At 33.5% G+C, this 27140-nt stretch overlaps 1 protein-coding gene across 3 annotated transcripts in view; it reads left to right on the plus strand.

Moving 5' to 3' along the window:
• Positions 1-27140, plus strand: part of CNTN1 (contactin 1) — a 249196-nt gene that overhangs the window by 215245 nt on the left and 6811 nt on the right. For all 3 annotated transcript variants that reach the window (XM_031938160.1, XM_031938162.1, XM_031938161.1), the window contains exons 17-22: positions 2669-2739; positions 7037-7271; positions 7969-8072; positions 13654-13840; positions 24042-24154; positions 25197-25353. In XM_031938160.1, the coding sequence (XP_031794020.1) occupies positions 2669-2739; positions 7037-7271; positions 7969-8072; positions 13654-13840; positions 24042-24154; positions 25197-25353 (867 nt within the window). The remainder of the gene's footprint in view (positions 1-2668; positions 2740-7036; positions 7272-7968; positions 8073-13653; positions 13841-24041; positions 24155-25196; positions 25354-27140) is intronic.

Genomic DNA, 27140 nt, shown 5'->3' on the forward strand with positions numbered 1-27140 from the left:
CCATTTTATCCTCTACTGTCATCAAAATGATTGTTTTTTATTTTCTTTTTTTGCTGAAGCAATTGGGGTTAAGTGACTTGCCCAGGGTCACACAGCTAGGAAGTTTTAAGTAGGTCAGATTTGAACTCAGGTCCTCCTGACTTCAGGGCTGGTGCTTTATCCACTGCGTCATCTAGCAGCCCCAAAGTGATTGTCCTAAAGTGAAGCCAATGTCTCCCTATTATTTCTAAGCTCAAATATTAAATTTTCTGACTTTTATGTCCTTTGTAATATCTTTTCCTTCCTTTCCAGTCTTATTATATTTTACTCTCAAACACTTCTGGTTGTTTAATTTTATGGTTGACACTACTCAGAGTGTCATTTTTGAAAATGACACTAGGTTCCCACATGATACTACTATCTTTCAAGACTAGATATTTTCACTGGTTATAGCCCATACCTGGACTACTCTTCTCTACTTCTTAAATGTTATATATATATATATATATATATATATATATATATATATATATTTAGTCTCAGCTATAAAATCTTCCAACAAGTCTTTTCCATTCACCTGTTATGCCAGTACCTTCCCTCTGAGATCTCCAATTCATTCTGTGTCAATGTTTTTTATACAGTAGGGCCTCCATTTTCCTGCCATTCTATTATAATTTGGTTTCCTACTCAACACTTCCCTGAAATTGTTTTAATCAAAGTTATTAATGGTCTCTTAATTGATAAATCCAGTAGCCTTTCATCAATCATCATTTTCTGCCGACTTTGACACTGATGATTATTCTCTCTTCCTTGATATTCTCTTCTTCTAGGTTTTTGGGATACCACTTTCTCCTCACCTTACCTCACTTCCTCACCACTCTCTCCTACCTATCTGACCACTTATTCTTTGTCTCCTTTACTAGAACCTTTACTTGGTGATCTCATTAGCTTGAATGATTCAGTTGCCATCTTTATGCGGATGATTCTCAATCTCTGTATTCTGACCCAGTCTCTTTGTTGATATCCAGTCTTGCTTCTCCAACTCTCAGAAACATCTCCAGTTGGATGTCTAGTAGACATTTGAAACTTATTATGTCCAAAACAAAACTTTCCTCCAAACTCTGTCCTTCCCTACGTTGCCCTATTGTGAAGGACAACACTATTCTCCTATTTACTCAGGTTTACAGTTTAGGAATCATCATGGATTCCTTACTATCACTTCAAGATATTGCCAAGACCTCCTGATTTCACCTCTACAACATCTCTCAAATATTCCCCTTTTTTTTTCTCTTACCACTCTAATGCAGTTATCACTTCACGTCTTTCTAAATCATCTAAAATGCTCATTCTATTATATCATCATCCCAACTCAATAAACTTCATTGGCCTCCTTTTGCCTTCAGGAACAAATACAAAGTGCAGTTTGGCATTGAGAGCCAATCTAATCTCCATCTTCCTTCTCAGTCTACTTACATCATATTCTTCAATCAACCTACCCTGGCTTCCTGGCTGCTCCACTCTATTTTTTGGCCCTGGGCATTTTCTTTGGCTGTTCCTCCTTCCTGAAAAGTTTTTCCTCTTCTCTGACTACTGACCTTCCTGGCATACATTAAGTCTTAATTAAATTTCACCTCTGAAGGTAGCCTTTCCTGATTTCTTTTAATTCCAATGCTTTCTCTATTAACTATTTCTTAATTATTTTATATATAATAGCTAGTTTTGTATATATTTGTTGGCATTGATCTTAGGAAAGTAATAAAGAAGTGGATCTTAGGAAAGTAATAAAGAAATGGGACTCATGAGGGTGGTCAAACATGAAGTCTCACCTTTTCACTCCTCTCCTAAGATCCAGGACTCAGGATGGTACCGAGAGTCTCCAGAGAACTAGTCCGGATATTACATTTGGTGTTCATACTTGACCATCCACATGAATCCTGCCTCTTTATTCCTCTTCTAAGATTAATCCTCCAGAGAGCTAGTCTGAACATTACACTTCAGTACTTAACACAGAGCCTGGCTGTAGTAGATAGTAGATGCTTATTAAATGTTTATTGATTGTATTTAACATTTTGCATGCTCTCCTATTATACTGTGATTTCACCAAAATAAGGGATTATTTTTTCACATCGTTGTATCGTAGCACATAGCACTGTGCTTTGTGAAGAGGAAATTCACTCTTTTAGGAGGAGACTATTGCTTTTCTTCTAGAGAGACTTAATTTCATGGTGCATGATACATGTTTAATGAATGTTCTTAGATTTGACACATTTACATTTAATGTATTTGCTTTATAAAAAAATTGGACAAATATTTGGGAAAATAATTTGAAGGAAACTTCTTTTCTAGCTTCAACAATTAGTTATTTGGTGGGTATTAAAGTACTTGAAATGTGATTCATACTGGAATCACAGATGGAACTTTATAATGTTTTTTAATATTTCATGTGAAAGCCCAATATGATGAAAATAGAATGTTTTCCACTAATTATTTTTTGCTATCCTTTGTTGGGGGAAATCACTTTATTTCATCTAACCATTGGACCAGTCATGAGGTTAGGGTAAATCACGACTTCTATTGCAGGTTATTATTATTCTAATAGGGTGAGCCATAAGTTTGCCTTGCCTAGGTTAGATAAGCAATATGATTTCTTTATTGACTGTTGTATCTGAAATATCTTTTGTTATTTTAGCACCTAATGTGGCTCCTTCAGATGTAGGAGGAGGAGGGGGAAGCAACCGTGAATTGACAATAACGTGGGTGGTAAGTATTTGTGAAAAATGCAATGATTTGAAAATCACCAACCCACATACCCACATGTAAATTTCAATATTGCTTTAATTATTGAAATATCAAGGAGAAATATAATGTATTCTATGGATTATATTAACAGTACCTTAAATTGTTGTGTAGTTTTAAATAAACATAGGTGAATTTAAAAATTATGGATATTTAAAATAAATTTTATTATTCTCTATTCCTCTCTGCCTTAAAATGTCAAATTGATAAATCAATCACATCAAGTTGTTTTAGACATGAGTTATAAAATAAGAATAATAATTACTTTTCCTATTGGTGCTTTGGAAATTGTAAGGCATCACATGAATGAGAGCTCTTTTGAAGGGTTTTTAATTCCCAAAACTGAATATCTGAACTGCTTTTTCATAAAAAATAATCAGGAGGAAAAATAATCTGAAAGGACACATAAATCTCTTTCTTTGTCACAATATCAGAGAGTGGAAAAATATAGAGGAGAAAGAGAGTAGAGACAATTGAATACTTGATCCATTATAAAATGGATCTGAATTTTTTTTTATGAAGAAGAAAGAATGAACTCTCTCATGAAGAGACAGATGCTTTTCTTCTAGGGAATCTTAATGTAAATACTCATATATCATTACATATGAAAAATCATTTAATAAATATCTTGGGAAGAAATGGTGAGGAATAATACTTCTATTGAGGAGTATGAAAGTATTCAATTTTTGACCTAAGATTAATAATAGAGAGAAGTTACTCTCTTCCTAGGAGATATATCTAGTACAAGTTATATAAGCAAATAATATTTTTGCAAGCCTGATTATGTTACACAAACTGGCAAATCACATCTTAATATTTTCAAGAGTAATCCAGAAAATGATGGTAAGACATCTTGCACAATAAAGTGAAGAATTTGGGTTCCTATGTACCTTTTTCATGACTACTACTTCTAAAACTTAAGGGCTTTAAAAAAGAAAGACATCGTTAAAAGAAAGTTTTATACTCTGAAAAATGATTTAGAATGGAGAAGTATTTGGTGACTTACATCTAGGTGATGCAGAAGCTAGTGTGCTTTGTCTCAGGAAGGTACAGGAAGAGTCAGGAAGATCTGAATTCAAATTGAGCCTCAGACAGTTACTAGCTATATTGCCCTGAGCAAATCATTTAACTTCTGTCTGACTCAATTAGCTCCACTGTAAAATGGGGACAATAATAGTATCTATTTCTCAGAATTGTTGAGAAGATAATATTTGTAAAGCCCTTAACAGTGTCTGCCATATAGGCTTGTTTCCTTCCCTGCTTCTTACAATATAATGGAGAACTTTAATTTGAGAAAGTGAAAGAAAAGGAGCGAATGGTAGTGTAACAAGCCAGAGACTTTAGAGAGCTTCTTCAGTGTCAGTAGAGACTCTTGAGAAATTTATAGGAGAAAAATTCAAAATTTAAAACCTTTTTTTCAAACGTCTCTTGTAGGATGATTGGAAAATAACGATAACTTTAAGATATGTGGTAACGCATTGTAGCTTATGTCCTCAAATTTCCCCATTAACTCTATAGATCCCCACAAACTCTTAAGTCCAGGTGAAATACCTATACAAAATTTATGATGAAGTCATTGTACCTATTCTCAAGGTCCAGGATGACATCCATCTCTGGCCCTGCATCTTTATTGAATCTGGAGCTTCTATATTACCAGATATTCCTTGTCTTCTGGAATATTTCTTGCTCCCCATTTCCATTCCTAGGTTTGCCTATCATCATTTAGTTACCTCTTCTCCTTTGAGGTTCACTCAGTCTGCATCAAGTACTCAATTAGAATTGTGGTGGCTGTTGTCTGCCTGTCTCAAGGACGCTTTTTTTTTTCTAAATGAGTTCATTACCCGTCTTTCTCCCCTTCTCTATACCTGCCTTCATGTTGATATGACAATGACATATTTAATACATATATTAATACTCCCTAAAAACCCTAACTCATCTTACTAAACACCTATTTCTTCATCCTACGTCAATCATACACAGTGGTTATACCTTTTATTTTGCCATTACCTCTGGGTAATGCACCACTTCCATATTTAAGAACTTAGAAATTCCTTTATCTAATCATAATTTATTATCATTCCCTCTTTCCTTATAGATTTTTTTTTGGTGAAGCAATTGGAGTTAAGTGACTTACCCAGGGTCATACAGCTAGTGAGTGTTAAGTGTTTCTTTATGCCTTATAATCCCAAATCCTATTCTTCATTCATACCATAACTTCCATTCCTTTGACCCTATCAGTACTTTTCTGCACTAACTAGATGATACTCCTTTCTCTGTATTAATAAATCAGTTCAGCTGAATACTATTCTCTTTTCTTAAGTCCCTTTTCTCCTATTTACATCTATAATATTACTCTGTCTACTCTTAGCCTCAGATCAGTTTTTCCCTTCCATTCATGTGCTAGAGTGAAACTAAAGAAGGTTACAAAAGTGTACTGACTAGTCCACTATGAATTTATGTTTCCTAAACTTATCCCTTGATGACTGAAAGACAATCATTTTACATTTCCCTAACTCATTATAATACTTAATATAGTGTCTTTTCAAACCTTCTTTAGAATTCCTATGATTCTCCCTCCTCCATCTTCTCCGCTGAGAAATTTAAAAATATATATTTTACTGGGGAAAAAATGGCTCTTTTCTTAGAGTTCCCTCTTCTCTCATCTGCCTCATCTTATGGCACCCATCATATGGCTTTACCATTACCTCTGTCTCTCACTAGCAGGCCTTTTCTGCAAAGGCAAACTTCTTTTTTTTTTTTAAAGCTCTTTATTTTCAAAATATATGTATAGATAGTTTTCAACATTCACCTTTGAAAAACTTTGTGTTCCAATTTTTTTTCTCCCTCCCTTCTCCCCACCCCCTCCCTTCGATGGCAAGTAATCCACTATATGTTAAATATGCACAATTCTTCTACACATATTTCCACAATTATCATGCTAGCCAAGAAAAATCAGATCAAAAAGCAAGCAAACCACAACAAAAGTGAAAATGCTATGTTGTGATCCACATTCAGTCCCCACTGGATGCAGATGATTCTTTTCATCACAAATCCATTGGAACTGTTCTGAATCACTTCACTATTGAAAACAGCCATGTCTATTAGTATTGATCATCATATAATCTTGTTGCTGTGTACAATGTTCAGTTGGTTCTTCTCTTGGTTCACTTAGATCTGTTTATGGAAGTCTCTCCAGGTCATTCTGAAATCATCCTGCCGATCATTTCTTACAGAACAATAATATTCTATAAGGTTCATATACCAAAACTTCTTCAACCATTCTCCAACTGATGGGCATCCACTCAGTTTCCAGTTCTTTGCCACTACAAAAAGGGAAAGGCAAACTTTTCTGCACACATAAGTGATCTCTTTCAATTCTATCTTCTCCAGCTAATTGTTCTATACTCTCACTTATCTCCATTTTTGTCTTACCCATTTTGACTTGTTATTCAATCAAAACGTCACTCTGCAAAATTACCAATGAGCTCGTACTTTCTAACTCTGCTGACATTTTCTTAATCCCCATCCTTTTTTGTCTCTCTATAGGCTTTGACGTTGTTCAGTGCTCTCTTTCCCTCAATTTTCACTTCTTTCTACATTATTCTGTTCTAGTTCTCCTAGACTTTGTAGTTGTCTCCTGATTGATCCTAGAAAAAGCCTCTTACTATTCAGTTCATCTTCCATTCATCTGCAATAGTGATCTTCTAAAAGGTCAGTTCTAACCAGGTTACTCCTTTCCCCCTCAAAATTGCATGACTCCTTGTAGCTTCCAGAGAAACCTCTAATCATTAGAGTAAAGTAGATGGTTATAATTGGATTATTGGCCTACTTCATTATTTGATTTCCTTTTTCTCTAGGTCTTTTTATTTTTGGCAATATGTGGAGCAGGTATAACAATATCTGGGGAGATAAGTGCCAGATCTAGAGTAAGGAAATATCATCTTCTTGAGTTCAAATTTGATTTCAGATACTTTCTAGTTATGTGAACAAGTCATTTAACTCCCTCTGTTCAGTTTCTTTATCTATAAAATGATTGGAAAAGGAAAAGGTAAACCACTTTAATATCTTTGCCAGGAAAACCCTAAATGGGGTCACAAAAAGTTGAACATGATTGAAAAATAAATGAATGATAAAATAGTAGGGTCTCTTCTTTTAAAAATGTACAATTCATATCAATATTGTTATTCCTTTAATGACTTTAAATTTTCTGGTAAATTCATTTAGATAACTCAATTGGATTTCATCTTTTCTTCCTATTTAGCCTTTGTCACGGGAATATCACTATGGCAACAATTTTGGGTACATAGTGGCCTTCAAGCCATTTGGTGGAAAAGAGTGGAAAAAAGTAACAGTTACTAATCCAGACATTGGTCGGTATGTTCATAAAGATGAAACAATGTCTCCTTCCACTGAGTTTCAAGTAAAAGTGAAAGCCTTTAACAACAAAGGAGATGGACCATTCAGTCTTACAGCAGTCATTTATTCTGCACAAGATGGTAAGTAAAAAAAAAAGACATTCCAAATTAATTATACTTTATTTCTGATGCTAGTAGATAAATTCTATAGACAGACTTGTATGCTACTTCCTAATTGCTAGTAAGAACAACAATAATTTCGTGTATTATTAAAATTTTGGACGTTAATTTATTCTAATTCTTTTCCTCTTTTGAGACAGCATTGAAGAACATCTGATTTGCAATCAGAAAACCAGAATTCATATCCTGTATATCAAGTCCTTTCACTTTTTTGGGTTCAGTTTCCTTATTTACCAAATGAGTATTAGAATAATATACCTTACAGTTTTATCCATTTATCCATATTGACTATTGTGATATTATTAATTTTCTTGAGAAGCTAGGTTATAATATTTTAATGGAATTAAGAGTATATTCCCTCTACTAGTACAGTTTACGCTTCTTCATGACATTTTATTCATGTTCTTCCCATAATCCCCTATAGAGAAACTTCCTAATAGGCTAACCAACTATTTGGTTTCATTATAAAGCCAATACAATAAAAACGAAAGTTTTTCTTAAAGGGGGAGAGAGAGGGAAAGAATTTGGAACTCAAAAAAAAAAGTTAAAGTAATGTTAAAATAAAATAAAACCAAGTGTATATTAAAATGTAAGTGTTCATATTAGATTTGTAAATGTAGCACTGAAAATTAAGAAATATATTTTATCAATTCTTCAGCACCTAGTGAAGCTCCTACAGATATAAGCATAAAAGTCCTATCTTCTTCTGAAATCTCTGTTTCTTGGAAACATGTTTTAGAAAAAACAGTGGAAGGCTATCAGGTGAGTTCAAATTTTATTAAAGTTAATTACATTCTTCTAAAATAAATTTTGTTATAGTCATTCAAATAGTGTATTATTCTATTTCCTTTAACTTATCCAAACAATTGAATTTAGATAACAGTGTAGATTTGTGTGTGTATATGGCAGATATGTGTGCATATTCTTTACTTTGCTATGCTAATTGACATTTTCTTATTGTTAATGATTAATTTAATGAATAAATAAAAAGCGACTGTAGAAAAGGCAAAAACATACTGTATCTCATACAGAACCTTAGAAATCTGACACCTGGGGTAATGTAGCCTCCAAATCAACTTTTTAGGACAAATTCAGTTTGGGCATATGTCAAAGACTCTGCTAGCAAAACTGCAGGGTGAATATGAAGTAGAGATTACAGTAAAGAATATGATCCTTCCAATAAACTAGGATGGATGATTTAAATCAGAAACAGATTTATTAGATAACTGGAGGTATTTAAAGAAAAGAGACCTGAATAAAACCCATGTTCTATAATGAACAAAACTGTTCTCTGACATAAATTTCTCTAATATAAGGGTTATTAACATGGAATCGATGAGCTTGTTTTTTTCAAAAACATTTTAAATACCTTTACATTTGCAATTCCATCTACTTTATCACATGCATTTTAAAACATTATTTTGAGGAACCTATAGACTAAATCAGACTGCCCTAAAAAGGTTATGTGCAATGAAAAAATTAAGAACACCTTTTCTAATATATGTATTTTTATTGCCTTCTTATATGCAATCATTGTCCACAAAATAAATTAGTTTTTGTTTTATTGAAGAGCATATTTCTGAAAGGATGATTTTGATGGCTTACTTTGAAGAAATCTATGGGGGAAAAATAAAAACACAATTGGAGCAGCTAAGTGGTCAAATGGATAGAGTGCCAAACCTGGAAACCTGATTCAGGATTCCTGAACTCTTATCTTCCCGAGTTCAAATTTGTTCTCAGAGATATAAGATTCAGGACAAGACACTCAATCCTGTTTACTTCAGTTTTCTCACCTACAAAATGAATTGGAAATGGAAATTGCCAAGCACTTCAATATCTTTGCCCAGGAAACTTTAGGTGGAATTAAGAAGATATGACTTGAAAAAATGACTGAAATTCACAAAGAGTGGTTGTAGTGGAAAAACAAGTGAGGGGCCTGCTCTTCTATCCTTACTTATAATTCCACTCAACATTTGTTAGATACTGATTACTTTTAAGGTCTTGTGCTTAGCACTGTTTCTGGAATATGTAATAAAAATGAAAAACAATCTGAGCTCTTAAAAAAACCAAACTGAAATTTTATTATCTCAAAGTCAGAGATGCCCTAGAAGTTTCTGTAATGGAGAACAGAAAATGAGAACTGAAAATGACAAGGTTGATATTATTTTTTATTGGGAGTGTAATTTAAGTACTAACAGTGGAATAAATGACAAAGATGACTGTGGGAACTCAAAAAATGAAAATGGAATAACAAACTAAAAACATTTGGTGAATATATCTAGGATATGAAGTATTTTCAAAACTTTAACTAATAGATTATTTTCCTCTTTTTTTTGTCTGTTTCCAAGCAACAAAAAAGGATAATATTTTATCTCTCTGGAATTCATCTTTAAAATGGGTCTAAGTTTTGAAATTGTTTCCTATTTCATAGATATTATATGTGTTCTTTAAAAACAAATATCTATAAAAAGATGGAGTTGATCTCTTAGATTTCTTCCAGCTTTCGTGCTCTAAAATTCTAAAAATAAGGGAAAATATAACTTCAAAAAATTTCAGTTAGAAAATAAAATGTGTGTATATGTATGCATATATCCTTTTAAAAAGTATGATCACAACATTATCTCTCCTCATGGAAAGTCAAGCTCCTAGAAAAAAACATTTATGCTTATGGACATTACTTCTACTATCACTTATTTTTCAGCCCTTACCCTCTGGCTTCTGATTTCACCACAGACTGAAACACTAATTTCTGGGTTTTCTTGGCACTGTTCATTGTTTGTTTGCCATTACTTCTCAAGAATCATTTCCTGAGTCACTATATATATCCTAAAATCTAATTGGGAGCATTCTCCAAGTCTCAGTTCTTATCTCTTGCCCTATACCATCTCTTTGGCTTGTGTAGTCTTTAATTTTCTAGGCATAGGATTTCCAGAACTATACATACTACCTTAATTTCTCTACTGAGTTCCAGTCTCATTTCATCATTCACCTATTTGAACATTTCCACTTGCATGTTTCATTTGTATTTCAGACTTAACATGCCAAAAAAAATCCTTTCCATCAAATCTTCCTAATATCTCTGTTTCTGACTTCAACATGTTATTGACATTATGATTGTAATAATATGTACACTGTAGTACAGCTCAGGATCAAGGCACATATTTTTATCATGTGTCCTTTGCCTTCTTATCTCCAATAAATTCTCCATGGGAGGAAGGAGGTCCCTTCAGTTTCTCTAACATATCCAACATTTCTTGCTGTCATTAAATAATCAATATACTTTTTTTTCAGTCATTTATCTTTCTAATGAAAGCCTTAATACTGTTTCTTTTGCATAATTCTTTAATTGTGACATGTTGGAGCAGCTAGCAGTGGTTAGAGCACCAGCCCTAAAGTCAGAAAGACCTGAGTTCAAATGTGACCTCAGACACTTAACAATTCCTAGCTATGTGACTCTAGGCAAGTCACTTAGCCCCAATTATCTCAGCAAAAAAAAAATTGTAATATATTGTAGCCTCTTCATTATGACCATTTGTTCATCATGGTCTTTTTGAATTATGCAGGATAACATGGTGTTCCATAATTCATACATTACTAGAAGTGGATTGCTCTTTTAACAAAGAAGGAACATTTTAAATGCAAAAATCTTTATTTATTTAATATTTTCTCCCAATTACAATTTTTTTGTAATTGTAAAATTAAAATTTTTTTACATTTGTTGTTAAAACTTTTGAGTTCTAGATTTTCTTCCTCTCTCTTTTCTCCTTCCCAGCTCCCATTAAGAAACCACATTGCATAAAAATTATGTTGTCAAAGAAAACATAGATTATCCAAACTTAACCTCCCCAAAAAAGCAAAAAATAAAGTGAGAGAGAAAGAGAGAGAGACAGAGAGAAACAGACAGAGACAGAGAGACACAGAGATAGAGAGAGAGAATCAATTTATGTTCAGATATAATCAGTTCCTCCTCTGGGTATGAATGGAATTTTTCATCATAAGTCCTTCAGAGTAGTTGTGGATCATTGTACTGCTGAGAATAGCAAAGCCATTTACAGCTGATCATTCCAGAACATTGCTGTTACTTTGTACACAGTACATTTCACTTTGCTTGAGTTTAAGGAGGACTTTTCAGATTTTCCTGAAAGCATCCTGTTCATTATTTCCTCTAGAACAATAATATTCCACAGTTTATCCAGCTACTCCTCATTTGATGGACAGCCCCCTCAATTTCCTTTTTTCTGTCATGAGAAGAGAGCTGTTATAAATATTTTTGTTCATAAAATGCTTTCCAAGGGACCATTTTTTAAAAAGAAGAATAGAGCCACTTAAAGAACTATATAATTCTCCCAAATCAAACCAGATTATTCTATTTTTCAAACAATTATAATAAAGGTAATTCATATTCAGTGTTTGAGAGTTATATATTTATTTGGAACACAAGGTTTTGCAATATTGAAGACTATGCAGAAAGATTTTTGCTTTATTATCTACCCAGGAGGAAAAAAAAATAAGGGAAAAAATACATCTGTTGTTGAGAGTATGGGTAGATAATAAAGCAGAAATCTTTTCAGTGTGGGTTTTATTTGGAAATATCCTGGAGGTTGATGCTATCAGTATAATGTGATCTATAAAAAAGGAATAGCTAATCTGTCTATAGAGAATTCCTCTTCTTAGACTCTATACTGAACATCTTTTAAAAGAGAAGCAATTTTAAACTATAAAAGTATTTTTTAGATGAAGTTATATTATACTTCTCTGCTTTATATGGCTTCAAAAATGTAAAAGTGTCTGTGTTTTTAGTGAATATACTTTAAATAATAATTTAGTTACTATTTCATTCACACTTCATACAAATTGTGGGCTTACTTTTTAAAAAAATGTAGTTCATATTCTTTAAAAATACTTTAAGAAGACTATAACCAAAAAGAATATTATTAAATATTCTTCACAACATATTATTTTAATCACTAATTTAAAATTTAGAGACCATAGTTCCTAACAGTAATCTCAAAAGGTCATAACATGGTTTTAACAATCCTTCCCATTTAGACAAATAATCAATTGTTTATCATCATTATTATTAACTTTAATAAAAGAACAGCTAGCTTTTTTTTTTTTTTTTTTTTTTTGCTTTTAGGTTTGCAAGGAACTTCACATATGATATTTCACTTGATCTGTACAACAGTCTTAAAAGATATGTTGTTATTATGCCCATTTTATAAATGAGCAAACTGATACTAAAGGTAGTTAAGTGACTTCATACACAAAGCCACTGTAATGGGCCAGAACTCTGTACTTGAAACAAAGATTCTCCTAAGGGGCTAACTCAGTGGAATTGATAAGACAATGGTTATCTAGTTTAGCATGGTGATTAATAGTTCTCTAGTTCAGTATGATTGTTAATCTTACAATAAATAATGGTTCCCTAGTGATATAATGATTGGCTTATATACAGTATACTGCATATAAACTGGGACAAACTCAGAGAAGGACTCGGAGACAGAGACAGAGAAGACAGGGATTGGAGGCAGGAGCTCAAACTCTTGGAGCCAAGGAGAGACATTCATTCCAGCTCCCACCTTTGTAGTGGCTAGATGCTGGAGTACAAGCTCTTGGACTGAGACAGACTTCAAGACAGAGCTGTCATAGTGGTCCTCCTGCCTCCCCCACAGAAAGCAAGACATATTCCGGAGGACCTCCAGAAAGCTGGCCTGGGCACCAGGCAAGAAGACAAGACTTTGAAGGAGTTAATAAAAAATTTGGACTTTATCTCTGGCTATTCTTGTGGTGATTACTCAGCTGAAAGGAAGGCTAGTCCAAAGACCTCCAGAAAACTAACCAGAAAACCACTACAAGCCACAAAGATAGTAAATAAGACAGAATTCAAACTCCTCTAACTGACTCTAAGACCAATATTTTATAAATTATCAATCTAACTGCCCTATATTTTGATGTCTAGCTTCAAAGCAATTTTAAAGGATATTTCATTAAGTAAATTGTTTGAAGAGATATTAAGAGGAAATGATATGAGAATAGGCTATTGTTACAGATTACTATTGCTTTTCAAGGCTTTTACTTCTCCATCAGACTATTCTACAAGTCAGATCCCCAGAGTGAGGTCTCTATGTTCTTGTATGTTGGGGGTCTCTCTCATTTCTTTTCTTTTCTTTTTCTGTTCATACTATATGTTAAATGTTAAAATGGATTATTGCTATTATTTGGGGCCAACTTTGTCAACCCTAGATTACAATGTTTTTAGAAAATACAAAAGAGGATGTTTTAAAATTGCTTTAAACATTTAAAGTATGAATTTTAACAAAAAGCTGCAACTAAATGCTTACAGATTCGTTACTGGGCTGCACAGGATAAGGAAGCGGCTGCACAGAGAGTTCAAGTCAGCAGTCAGGATTATTCTGCCAAACTGGAAAACTTGCTGCCTGATATGCAGTATTCTGTGGAGGTTAGGGCCTATAACAGTGCAGGATATGGGCCCCCCAGTGATGTGGTTGATGTCTATACAAAGAAAGCACGTAAGTATGAGTGTTTTGATTTTAGAATACCTGAATATAAATGTTCATTAATTTTTCAACAATGACTCTTGCAAAACTTTCTGTTCCAATTTTTTCCCTTCTCCCCACTTCATCCCCTAGATGGCAAGTAGTTATACACACACACACACACACGTATATGTGTATATATATGTGTGTGTGTTAAATCCAATATATGTATACATATTTATACAGTTATCTTGCTGCACAAGAAAAATTGAATCTAGAAAGAAAAGAAACCTGAGAAGGAAAACAAAATGTAAGCAAGCATCAACAAAAAGTGTGAAAATGGTATGTTGTTGTATACTTATTTTGTATTTAATTTATACTTTAATATATTTAACATCTACTGGTCATCCTGCCTGAGGGGAGGTGGGGGGCAGGAGGGGAAAAATTGGAACAAAAGGTTTGGCAGTTGTCGATGCTGTAAAATTATCCATGCATATAACTTGTAAATAAAAATAAATGAAATAACCTATAAATAAAAACCTATTTAAAACAATAAATAAAAAGAAAATGCTATGTTGCAGTCCACACTCAGTTCCCATAGGCCCTTCTCTGGATGTATATGGCTTTCTTTATCACTGAACAATTGGAATTGGTTTTAATCATCTCATTGAAGAGAGCCAGATCCATCAGAATTAATCATTGTATCATCTTGTTGCCAAGTATAATGATTTCCTGGTTCTGCTCATTTCACTTAGCATCACTTCATGTATCTCCAGGCCCTTCTGAAATCATCCTGTTGGTCATTTCTTACAGAACAATCCATTGTCTCATCAATTCCTCTGAGTTAACATCTTGTTTCAAGTATACGTCTCCAGAGTTCTGGCTCTCTACATACTCCAAAGAGTAACAATAAATGGTTACTTGCCCCAAAAGAGTTTATAACTTAAAAAGATTTTAAAAATCAAGTAATAGAGACGAGGAAACTTTTTTTAAAGAACAAGAAAAACAAGAAAATTATGAAAAAAGTAAACGTTTGGAAAAGGAAATTCAAAATCTTAAAGGAGAAAATAATTCCTCAAAAATTAGAATGGGGCAAAAGGAAGCCAGTGAAGTTCCAAATGATCAATAAATAATAAAACAAAATAAAAAGAATGAAAACACAGAAGAGAATGTGAAACATTTCATAAGAAAAACAACTGATCTGCATAACAGAGGAAGAAGAGAAAGCATAATACTAATTGAAACAGACTTCCGGCCAAGATGGCGGCGAGGAGGCACACAGCTGTGTAAGCCCGATTTTCTCCCTTTGGAATCCATCTCATTCCCCTGAATTAATGCCTGACTGAAAACCCACAAGCAGTTACCAAGAGAAGACATCCTGAGATTCGCCAGGAAAGGTCGATTTTGCCTGAGGGTGGGATTTTGGATCGGGTACAGGCTGAGGGCAGGGCAGCGAGCTTGGCAGGGTTAAAGCCGGGCAGACTGGAGGGGGTGTGACCAGCGCCTCGGGAGAGCTTTGCCACATGATTGGGTCTTTTGTTGGCAAAGTCAGTAGCCCAGCAGAGAAGCTAAAACACTGGGGGTGAAAACATAACCCCAAACAGCTGGAGTTCCTTGGGACCGGCCACCCCTCCCCCACAGCGTCTCAGCACGCTCTGAGAGCGCAGGCACAGCACAGTCCTGCTAGTGCCTCGCTGCTGCCCTTTCATTCTGTAGAGGAAGCTCGGTAACGCCACTCAGCCCCTCCCCCAAAAAGGCAGATTCCATTTGGGTTTTTTTTTTTCCTTTTTTTTCTTTGCTAGTTTGTCTCTGATTCTTCTCTGACAAAATGAGCAAAAGTTGAAAAGGACCAAAGCTTGAAGCTTTTTACGGAAGAGCAGACTCTAAACCTGAGGAGACTAAAAACAGACTGTCCCCAGGTGAATCCCACAGGAGGAGATCATCCAAGAAGAAATTAAAAGGCTCTCACAAGAGAGTTAGAAGAAAAATGGGAAAAGGGAGAGGGAGGTTGGCAAGAGAGTCAAGAAGCAATCACACTCACTTAAAGACAGAATGGATAAAGAAAAAAACCTTGAAAAATAGGATTAGTGAACTGGAAACAGAAAATAGCTCCTAAAGAATAAAATTGGGAAATGGAAAACATTATAGAAAAATTGACAATTAGAAAAGATATAAAAAGGAGTGAAGAAAACACTTACTGAAAATAGAAAGAACAAATGGAATTAATGACTCAAGGAGACAAGAAGAATCAGTCAAGCAAAACCAAAACCAAAACAATGGAGAAAAATGTGAAATAATTTGGGTAAAAGACCTGGAAAACCGGTCTAGAGAGACAATCTGAGAATTATTGGATTCGAAAATATGATGAAAAAAGACCCTGACACTATTTTCCCCAGGAAATTATCAAAAGAACGCCCAGAAGTCAGAAACAGAGGGTAAAATAGAAGGGGATTCATCGATCACCCACGAAAGGGATCCTTAAACAAAACACCAAGAAAATAGTGGCCAAATGCCAGCATCCTCAAACAAAGGAAAAATACTCCAAGCGGCTAGAAAACCCAATTCAAAATAGAGGAGCCCAATAAGGATCACCCAAGATCTAGCAGCATCCACATTAAAAGATCTAAGGGCCTGGAATATGATATTCGGAAGGCTAAGGAACCTCGGTATGCAACCAAAAATAACTTATTTGGCCAGAATGAGCATCTTTTCCAGGGAAGAAGATGGTCATTCAATGAAATAAGTGAATTTCACCTTATTTTTGGTGAAAACCAGAACTTAATAAGAAGTTTGATCTGCAAATATAGAATTCAAGAAAAACCTAAAAAGGTAAAAAGAAATCTTGGGAACTATATTTCTGCTGTGAAGATGTATAAAAAATACATGTATACCTTGTTCTAGAAATTAGAGGTGGAAAGGACATTGTATCAGAAAAAGGCAAAAAAGGCAAAAAAGAGGCAAAGGAAACCTATTATATCTGAGAGAAAGAATGGGGTGGGGGATGAATATAGTGGGTATTTTACTGCCATAAGAATTGACTTTAAGAGAAAAATTTTTAGACATATTCAATATACGGTGAAACTTCTCCCATCTCATTGAAAAGTGAGAAGGGAAAAGTGAAAAGGGAAGGAATAAGATAAGCAGAAGGGAATACGGAAACTGTGAGGGAAAGGAGTAAGGTAGGGGGAGGAACTCTAAGGTGGGGAGGGAGGGATACTAAAAAGGGAGGGCTGTGAGAAGCAAGTGGCTCAAAGTACTGGAAGGGGGAAGGGGAAGAAGGAGAAAAGCATAAATAGTAACAAGATGGCAAGTAATACAGAATGGGTAATTTTAACCATAAATGTGAATGGGGTAAACTCCCCATAAAGAGGGAAGCGATTAGCAGAATGGATTAAAAAGCCAGAATCCTAAATATGTTGTTTACAGGAAACACACCTGAAGCAGGGAGATACATGCAGAATAAAGGTAAAAGGATGGAGCAAAATCTACTATGCTTCAGGTGAAGTCAAAAAAGCAGGGGTAGCCATCCTGATCTCAGTCAAGCAAAAACAAAAATTGATCTAATTAAAAGAGATAAGCAAGGACACTATATCTTGCTAAAGGGTAGCATAAATAATGAAGCAATATCAATATTAAACATATATGCACCAAGTGGTGTAGCATCTAAATTTTTAAAAGAGAAATTAAGAGAGCTGCAAGAAGAAATAGACAGCAAAACTATAATAGCGGGAGATCTCAACCTTGCACTCTCAGAATTAGATAATTCACAAATTAGATAAATCACAAAATAAATAAGAAAGAAGTCAAAGAGGTAAATAGAATACTAGAAAAGTTAGATATGATAGACGTCTGGAGAAAACGAAATGGAGACAGAAAGGAGTACACTTTCTTTTCAGCAGTTCATGGAACCTATACAAAAATAGACCATATATTAGGACATAAAAACCTCAAACTCAAATGCAGTAAGGCAGAAATAGTAAATGCATCCTTTTCAGACCACAATGCAATAAAAATTACACTAACAAAAAGCCAGGAAAGTAGACAAAAACAATTGAAACTAAATAATTACATTAAAGAATGATTATAAACAGCAAATCATAGACATAATTAATAACTTCACCCAAGAAAATGACAATAATGAGACATCATACCAAAAGATGTGGGATGCAGCCAAAGCGGTAATAAGGGGAAATTTAATCTCTAGAGGCTTACTTGTAAAGTAGAGAAAGAGAAGGTCAACGAATTCTTATAAACTAAAAATGCTAGAAAAGGAACAAATTAAAAACCCCCAGTCAAATACTAAACTTAGATTCTAAAAATAAAAAGGAGAGATCAATAAAATTGAAAGTAAAAACCATTGAATTAATTAATAAACTAAGAGTTGGTTCTATGAAAACCAACAAAATAGACAAACCCTTAGTAAATCCATTAAAAAAGGAAAGAGGAAAATCAAATTGTTAGTCTTAAAATGAAAAGGGAGAATCCCACTAATGAAGAGGAAATTAGAGCAATAATTAGGAATTACTTTGCCCAACTTTATGGCAATAAATTCGACAACTTAAATGAAATGGAAGAATACCTTCAAAAATATAGCTTGCCCAGATTAACAGAGGAAGAAGAAAATATCCTAAACAGTCCCATCTTAGAAAAAGAAATAGAACGAGCTATTAACCAACTCCCTAAGAAAAAATCCCCAGGACCAGATGGATTTATATGTGAATTCTACCAAACGTTTAAAGAACAATTAACCCCAATGCTATATAAACTATTTGAAAAAATAGGGACTGAAGGAGTCCTACCAAACTCCTTTACGACACAGGCATGGTACTGATACCTAAAACCAGGTAGGCTAAAACAGAGAAAGAAAATTATAGACAATCTCCCTAATGAATATCGATGCTAAAATCTTAAATAAAAATATTAGCAAAAGATTACAGAAAATCATTCCTAGGATAATACACTATGACCAAGTAGGATTTATACCAGGAATGCAGGGCTGGTTCAATATTAGAAAACTATTAGCATAATTGACTATATCAATAAGCAAACTAACAAAACCATATGATCATCCTCAATAGATGCAGAAAAGCATTTGATAAAATCCAACATCCATTCCTAATAAAAACACTTGAGAGATAGGAATAAAATGGACTTTTTCTTAAAATAGTCAGGAGCATATATTTAAAACCATCAGTAAGCATCATATGCAATGGGGAAAAACTGGAATCTTTCCCAGTAAGATCTGGAGGAAGCAAGGTTGCCCATTTGTCACCATTATTATTCAATATTGTATTAGGAAACACTAGCCTTGGCAATAAGAGTCAAGAAAGAGATTAAAGGAATCAGAATAGGGTGAGGAAAACCAAACTATCACCTTTTTGCAGATGATATGATGGTATACTTAGAGAACCCTAGAGATTCTAGAAAAGCTATTAGAAATAATCCATACCTTAGCAAAGTTGCAGGTTATAAAATAAATCCCCAAAATCCTCCAGCATTTTTATACATCACCAACAAAATCCAACAGCAAAGAGATACAAAGAGAAATTCCATTCAGAATAACTGTCGACAGCATAAAATATTTGGGAATCTATCTACCAAAGGAAAGTCAGGAATTATATGAGCTAAATTACAAAAAACTTTCCACACAAATAAAGTCAGACTTAAACAATTGAAAAATATTAATGTGCCTGGATAGGTCGAGTTTAATATAATAAAGATGACAATACTCCCTAAATTAATCTATTTATTTAGTGCTATACCAATCAGACTTCCAAGAAAAATATTTAATGATCTAGAAAAAAAATAAAACAAAATTCATATGGAATAATAAAAGGTCAAGAATCTCAAAAGAATTAATGAAAAAAATCAAATGAAGGTGGCCTAGCTGTATGATCTAAAACTATATTATAAACCAGTAGTCACCAAAACCATTTGGATTCTAAGAAATAGATTAGTTGATCAGTGGAACAGGTTAGGTTCACAAGACAGAATAGTCAACTATAGCAATTTAGTGTTTGACAAACCCAAAGCTCCTAACTTTTGGGATAAGAATTCGTTATTTGACAAAAACTGCTGGAATAACTGGAAATTGGTATGGCAGAAATTAGTCATGGACCCACACTTAACACCATATACCAAGATAAGATCAAAATGGGTCCATGATTTATACATAAAGAGCAAGATTATCAACAAATTGGGGGAACATAGGATAGTTTATCTCTCAGACTTGTGAAGGAGGAAGAAATTTGTGACTAAAGACGAACTAGAGACCATTATTGATCAAAATAGAAAAATTTTGATTACATCAAATTAAAAGCTTTCTGTACAAACAAAACTAATGTAAACAAGATTAGAAGGGAAGCAAAAAACTGGGAAAACATCTTCACAGTAAAGGTTTGATAAAGGCCTCATTTCCAAAATATATAGAGAATTGACTCTAATTTATAAGAAACCAAGCCATTCTCCAATTGATAAATGGTCAAAGGATATGAACAGACAATTTTCAGACGATGAAATTGAAATTATTACCACTCATATGAAAGAGTCTTCCAAGTCATTATTAATCAGAGAAATGCAAATTAAGACAACTCTGAGATACCGACTTTACACACCTGTCGATGGCTAAGATGACAGGAAAAAATAATGATGATTGTTGAGGGGATGGGAAAACTGGGACATTGATACATTGTTGGTGGAGTTGTGAACAAATCCATCCATTCTGAGAGCAATCTGGAGTTATGCCCCAAAGTTATCAAACTGTGCATACCCTTTGATCCAGCAGTTGTTTCTACTGGGCTTATACCCCAAGGAGATACTAAAGAAGGAAAAGGAACAATATGTGCCTAAATGTTTGTGGCAGCCCTGTTTGTAGTGGCTAGAAGTGGAAACTGAGCGGATGCCCATCAATTGAGAATGGTTGGGTAATGTGGTATATGAATGTTATGGAATATTATTATTCTGTAAGAAATGACCAGCAGGATGAATACGAGAGGATTGGAGAGAATTACATGAACTGATGCTAAGTGAAATGAGCAGAACCAAGAGATCATTATACACTTCAACAACGATACTGTATGAAGATGTAATCTGATGGAAGTGGATTTCTTTGAAAAAGCGACCTAATTCAGTTTCAATTGATCAATGATGGATAGAAGCAGCTACACCCAAAGAAAAAAACACAGGGAAATGAATGTAAACTGTTTGCATTTTTGTTTTTCTTCCCGGGTTATTTTTAACTTCTGAGTCCAATTCTCCCTGTGCAACAAGAAAACTGTTTGGATCTGCACACATATATTGTATCTAGAATATACTGTAATTTATTTAACATGTATAGGACTGCTTGCCATCTAGGGGAGTGGGTGGAGGGTGGGAGGGAAAAATCGGAACAGAAGTGAGTGCAAGGGATAATGTTGTAAAAACAATTACCCTGGCATGGATTCTGGCAATAAAAAGTTACTATAATAATGATAAAAAAAATACTAATTGAAACACCTGAAAACTACATAAAAAAGAATAAGTATCATAATACAAGAAATAGCTAAAGAAAAATTTCCTTAAGTGTTACAATCAGAGAAAGTAGAAATAGAAAAAATCCACCAATCAACACTTGAAAGAGTTCCCAATAGGAAAACCTACAGGAATATCAGAGCCAAATTCCTAAACCCACAGTTCAAAGGAAAATAGTACATGCAACAAGAAAACAAAAATTCAAATATGGCAGAGCACAGTTAGAATTACAAAGACCTAGCAATGGCTTGCATTTTGAAACACAATATATCAAAGAGTAAAAGAACTGGAAATTTAAGAAAAATATAGTGTGAGAAGAAAAGCTGATACAGAGGGATTAGATGGGGAAGTAGTTTTGGAACCCTATGCTCATTGGGAATAGGTTAAAGCGGAACAATACATAAATATCTAGAAGGTTATGAAATCTTCTAAATTGAGAAAGAAATAAGATAAAGGGAAAGGGCAGGGTTAGAGGATAAGAGAGGCATTTTTAGAGAAAAGCCTCCTCACACCAGATCTAGGTTAAAGAGAGAGCAACATATACATTTTAGAAAGGAATAAAAGTCTTCTAAATTTAAACAAAAAACAAGAGGGGAGGAAAATAGGGGGAGAGGATAAGCGTGGGGTCTTTTTAGGAATTACAGATTAAGTAATAGTAGGGCAAAGTAGTAGGTAGAAGTAAGGCAGACTCAGGAGAAATGGGAAATAAGAGATATACATAAACATAAAATAAAGATCAAGAGTAGAATTTATTATGTAAAAATTGCAGGGGTGTACAGCTAAAATAGATTTAATCAAGAGAAAAATAAGGAAACTACACTTTATGTCAACCATGTTAATCAATATTGTTTTAAACTTTTAAGACAACTAGACAGTATAAGATTAGAATGTTGTTGTAGGGTAGGAAATGATGAATTGGTAGACTTAGAAAAATATGGAAAATAATTGGTGTTATAAAAAAAGATATTATCCACTTTCAGAGAGAGAGTGTACTTAATAGCATTGCAAAGTCTTACATGGATATGGATCTATGTGTATAATTAAGTAATCATAGAAATATTAGATAATTCATTATAGAAAATTATAACTAGACAATATGATAACATTTGTAGAATGCTAACTAAAGCAGTTGTTAGGGGAAATGTTAGATTTCTAAGTATTTACACCAACAAAATCAATTAATTGGGCAGGCAACTAAAAAAAGAATAAAAAACCAAAACAAAATTTGAAAGACTCCTATCACTATAAATATTCTAAAAATCAAAGAAAAATTTGACAAAAGCAAAAGTTAAAAAATAATAAAAGCCACAAGCCTTCTAAAAATAAGTAATCATTTGGCTAATTTGAATTTTTTAAAAGAAAGAAGAAAACCAAATTGTCATAAAATTGAAAAAAAAAAGAATTCACATAAACAAAGAAGAAATAAAGTCAATTACTAGTAACTTTTTTTCAAGTATGTGTACAAATATGACAACTTGTAATGGATGAAAATACTATGTTGTGATCCATATTCAGTGCCCACAGTCCTCCTTCCAGATGAAGATGACTCTCTCCATCACAAGTCTATTGGAATTGGCTTGAATCACCTCATTGTTGTAAAGAACCAACCATCACAGTTGATTGTCACATAATCTTGTTGTTGCATTATACAATGTTCTCTTGGTTCTACTCACTTCATTTAGCATCAGTTCATGTGTCTCTTCAGGCCTTTCTGAAATCATCCCGCTGGTTGTTTTTTATAGAATAATAATATTCCATAACATTCATATGTCATGTATACTTATTGTGTATCTAAGTTATATTTTAATATATTTAACATCTACTGGTCATCCTGCCATCTGGGGGAGGGGGTGGGGGGGGTGAGAGGTGAAAAATTGGAACAAGAGGTTTGGCAATTGTTAATGCTGTAAAGTTACCCATGTATATATCCTGTAAATAAAAGGCTATTAAATTAAAAAAAAACATTCATATGTCAAAACTTATTCAGCCATTCTCCAATTGATGAACATCCATTCAGCTTCCAGTTCCCTGCCACTAAAAAAAGGGGTGCTGCAAACATTTTTGCATATGTCAGTCCTTTTCCCTTTTTTATGTTCTCTGAGATACTGAATCAGTAGAGGCACTTGGAATAAATACCATAAGGAATTTTTTAAAAATAGAAAATATAGCTTCATCCCATGAATACTTTCTGACAGTATTGAAGAATAAAATCTTCTGAAACTGAGAAATCAACAAATATTTATTTAATGCCTAGGAAATGGGCTAAAAATTGGACTAAAATATATGTGAAATAGTTTGTCCCTACAGAGCTTAACTTCTTTTTTGGAAAATATAAGAATATATGAAATATTTCAAAATAAGTTAAAAAACTAGAATCTTAGATTGTCAGAGCATGTCTTATAGTGAACTTTGGGAATACTTGCAAGGAAAAGAAATACTGGTAAACACTATTTTTAAATAATCAGTGCTAAGGTAAGATGTTCCAGATAAAGAAGGCTATGAAACTTGGATTATTTCACAAAAGTTAGGAGCTTCTGAGTAAGATAAGACTAATTTATCTCTTTATCTTAACTTCTAGGGCTATTTGTAGTATATTTCATCACTATTTCATCTTTCTGTCAAAATAATCTTCCATACTAAATGCTCATGCTTAGCATTATACAATGACGACTTCAGTGAACTCAGCTAAGGTGACTAATTTCACGTTGCTATTTTCTCTCCTTAGCCCCAAGTCAGCCTCCAAGGATTATTAGTTCAGTAAGGTCTGGTTCAAGATATATTATCACCTGGGATCATGTCAGAGCAATGTCAAATGAATCTACAGTAACAGGATATAAAGTAAGTAAAATAGGGACAAATAATTTCTTCCATACTCTTCTATATTTGCTTTTGGCTCAATTAAAGACAGGCACATAAAGGAAAAAGATGATTCCAGTCTCTTTTTCATGCAGATTTTTATCTTGCATGGAAAACCGGTAATTGATATTTTTGTTACTTTCAGGAAAACCCAGAGAACTTGCTAGTGTTAGAGTAGAATTTCAGCTGAAATTAATAATATTATAACATACTTTAAGATTAAAAAGAATTTTGAGAAAATTATTAGGTAATTCTTTAACATACATACCTATGAAAGATGGATGAATAATAGCTATGAAGAATAGAATGATTCTTAGTAATCAGTATGTTGAAATCTTAATAGATAATTCTTTAAACTCTTTTGAATATAGCAATGAGGAAGTGCAATGTTTATATAGAGAAGTCTCAGGAAAATTGGAGTATTAACTTTGAATCAATAAAAATAAGAAAAGATTATGTCCCATATGTCCCAAACTAATATTACTCCTAAGATCACCCCCCCCACTCATAGGCAGAGAGTCAAAGAAAATTATAAAAATAACCTCTAATCCTTTGTGAGAGTCCCAGGTTTTTACTTATAGGAAAAAACCTTCTGTAGCTTTATTTAGTTACACGTGGGAAAATTATAAGATTCAGCTTTCATAGACTACATAGAACCAAATATTTTTTTCTCATGAAATACAGCTATGAATTTGAACAGTTTAAGGAAAAGATGTGTCCAAAAATTTTTTTTTCTATTTTCAACTGTATAGAGAGCTGGTCTTGAAGTCAGAATGATCTGGAAATCAAATATATCTTAGAAACATTATATGTGTGAGACACTGGGCAAGTCACTTAAACTCTCAATGCCCTGAGAAACTCTCTAAGAATATAAGTTATAGGAAAATATGTTGCCAACCCTTATTGGATGAGGAAATTCATCTGGGTGTTTTCTATACCCATGAAATCATGGGTTCAGTTCACATTCCTGCCTCTACTCCTACCCATATCATTACATTAACTTCACATATTTTGGTACTTTAAGGTGCTCTACAGACCTGATGGTGAACACGAAGGCAAGTTGTATTCAACTCATAAGCATTCAATAGAGGTCCCAATCCCAAGAGATGGAGAGTATATTGTGGAGGTTCGAGCACACAGTGATGGAGGAGATGGAGTGGTATCACAAATTAAAATTTCAGGTATGCAAGTCATTTTATTAACCTTAGGATTAAACATTAATAAGTATCAACGTACTTACTATCTGGGACAATATAGTTTCATATTCTCCAAGTGGACTGAATTGTTTAGGAACACTTACCTATATTCCTAAACTTTTATGGCTCACTGAGGGAGATCTGGGATCCATCTTTTTACATTTTATACAAATAATCTGGCATTATAGAGTATACAGATGTATAAAATGTATATAATGTTTCCAAACTAACTCCAATATAACCACAACCCATGGAATATAAGATTCACTGAGTAACAAATTATTATTTGCTAATGATATCCTCTTGCCAGAGAGAAAAAAAATAAGATTAATACTGATATTGTATTTAGACTCAAGTCCAACAGAAGCAATTTTATTTTATCTAAGAATAAGTTAATATCTAAGAGAGAGCAGAAAATATATCTTCCTTTAAAGTCTACTCCCTTCAAAGAGTCACTTGAAGTGTTGATTCTTCCTTGCTACTTTGGGAACAGATTCCTTTCTGCTATCATGGGAACAAGAGACCAATATAAGAATTGCTTCATCATGTTAAAGTTCAAGTTCTTCAACTCAAATTATGAATCACCAGAAGTGACTCTCCCTCTCCCTCTCCCTCTTCCTCTCTCTTTTCCTCTTCCTCTCCCTCCCCCTCTTCTTCTCCCTCTCCCTCTCCCTCTTCCTTTCCCTCTCTCTCTCTCTTTCTTTCTTCCCCTTCTCCCGCTTTCTAGGGTAGACTAGGGTGGTATGTGCCACAGAATACCTCCCTGATGTACTTTCCTCCCAATTAAATATTTGCTGTCCTCAACAAATCGCCTGAGGCACACTTATGCAGATCCTCAATTTTGAAAGGTTCTTTGGGGTCAGTTCAAACTTTATTCTTTCAAGAACCTTCCCTTCCCCAATTAAAGAGTTTCTAAAAGCACTTTTAAAGTTCACATTGCACAATTTTTATTTGTGCCTCTTAAATTTCATATAGAGTACCAATATAGCTTTAAACAAACCTGTGAAATTAATAATCTGGGTTTTTTTTTTTGTCCAGTTGGTTTTTATTTAAGATTTATTAATTTTTTCTTTGATTATCAGAATTTCTACTTTTTTTGCTAGGTGGTTTTTGATTAATTTTTTCTAATTATTTTAGTTGTGTGTCCAAATAAATGATTTGTTTTTTAACTTGTTTGTTGGTTTAAAGAGATATATTTTTTCCTAAGAACTGTTTGTAATTTTGTAATGTCTCATCTTTGTCATTTTTTGAATGAATTTTTTTCTTATTTCTAATAGTTTCTTTTCTGATCCACCAGTCCTTTAAAATTTAATCTTCAATAAATTTAATTTTTCCCAAAGGCTCTTTATTGATTAGAATTATATCTCATTATGAAATTCACATAAATTCACATAAATGATGTATTTACTATTTCTATTTTTCTGTATTTTAATAAAGTTTTGATGCTCCAATACCTAGTCAACTTTAGTTAAGCTAAAATGAAAGCTTCTATCTGTTCCCATTTAATAACTGAGAAATTTAATATTTCTATTTAGGACCCTCAATTCTTTTTTATTTATCTTTAGATTTGTCTAGCTCTGAAGTGGATACTTTGAGGTTCCTCACAGTTTTCACTGTTTATATATTTCTTCCTGAAATTCAATTATTTTTTCCTTTAAGTATTTACATGCCATATTATTTGATGTATGTGTCATATATTGATTCATTATCTTTATTATTCTTTTTTTAAAGTTCAGCTGAAAGATAATTGAATTTGTTGTCATATCTCATTT

Source organism: Sarcophilus harrisii, chromosome 5 (assembly GCF_902635505.1).
Source record: "Sarcophilus harrisii chromosome 5, mSarHar1.11, whole genome shotgun sequence".
Taxonomy (NCBI): Eukaryota; Metazoa; Chordata; class Mammalia; order Dasyuromorphia; family Dasyuridae; genus Sarcophilus; species Sarcophilus harrisii.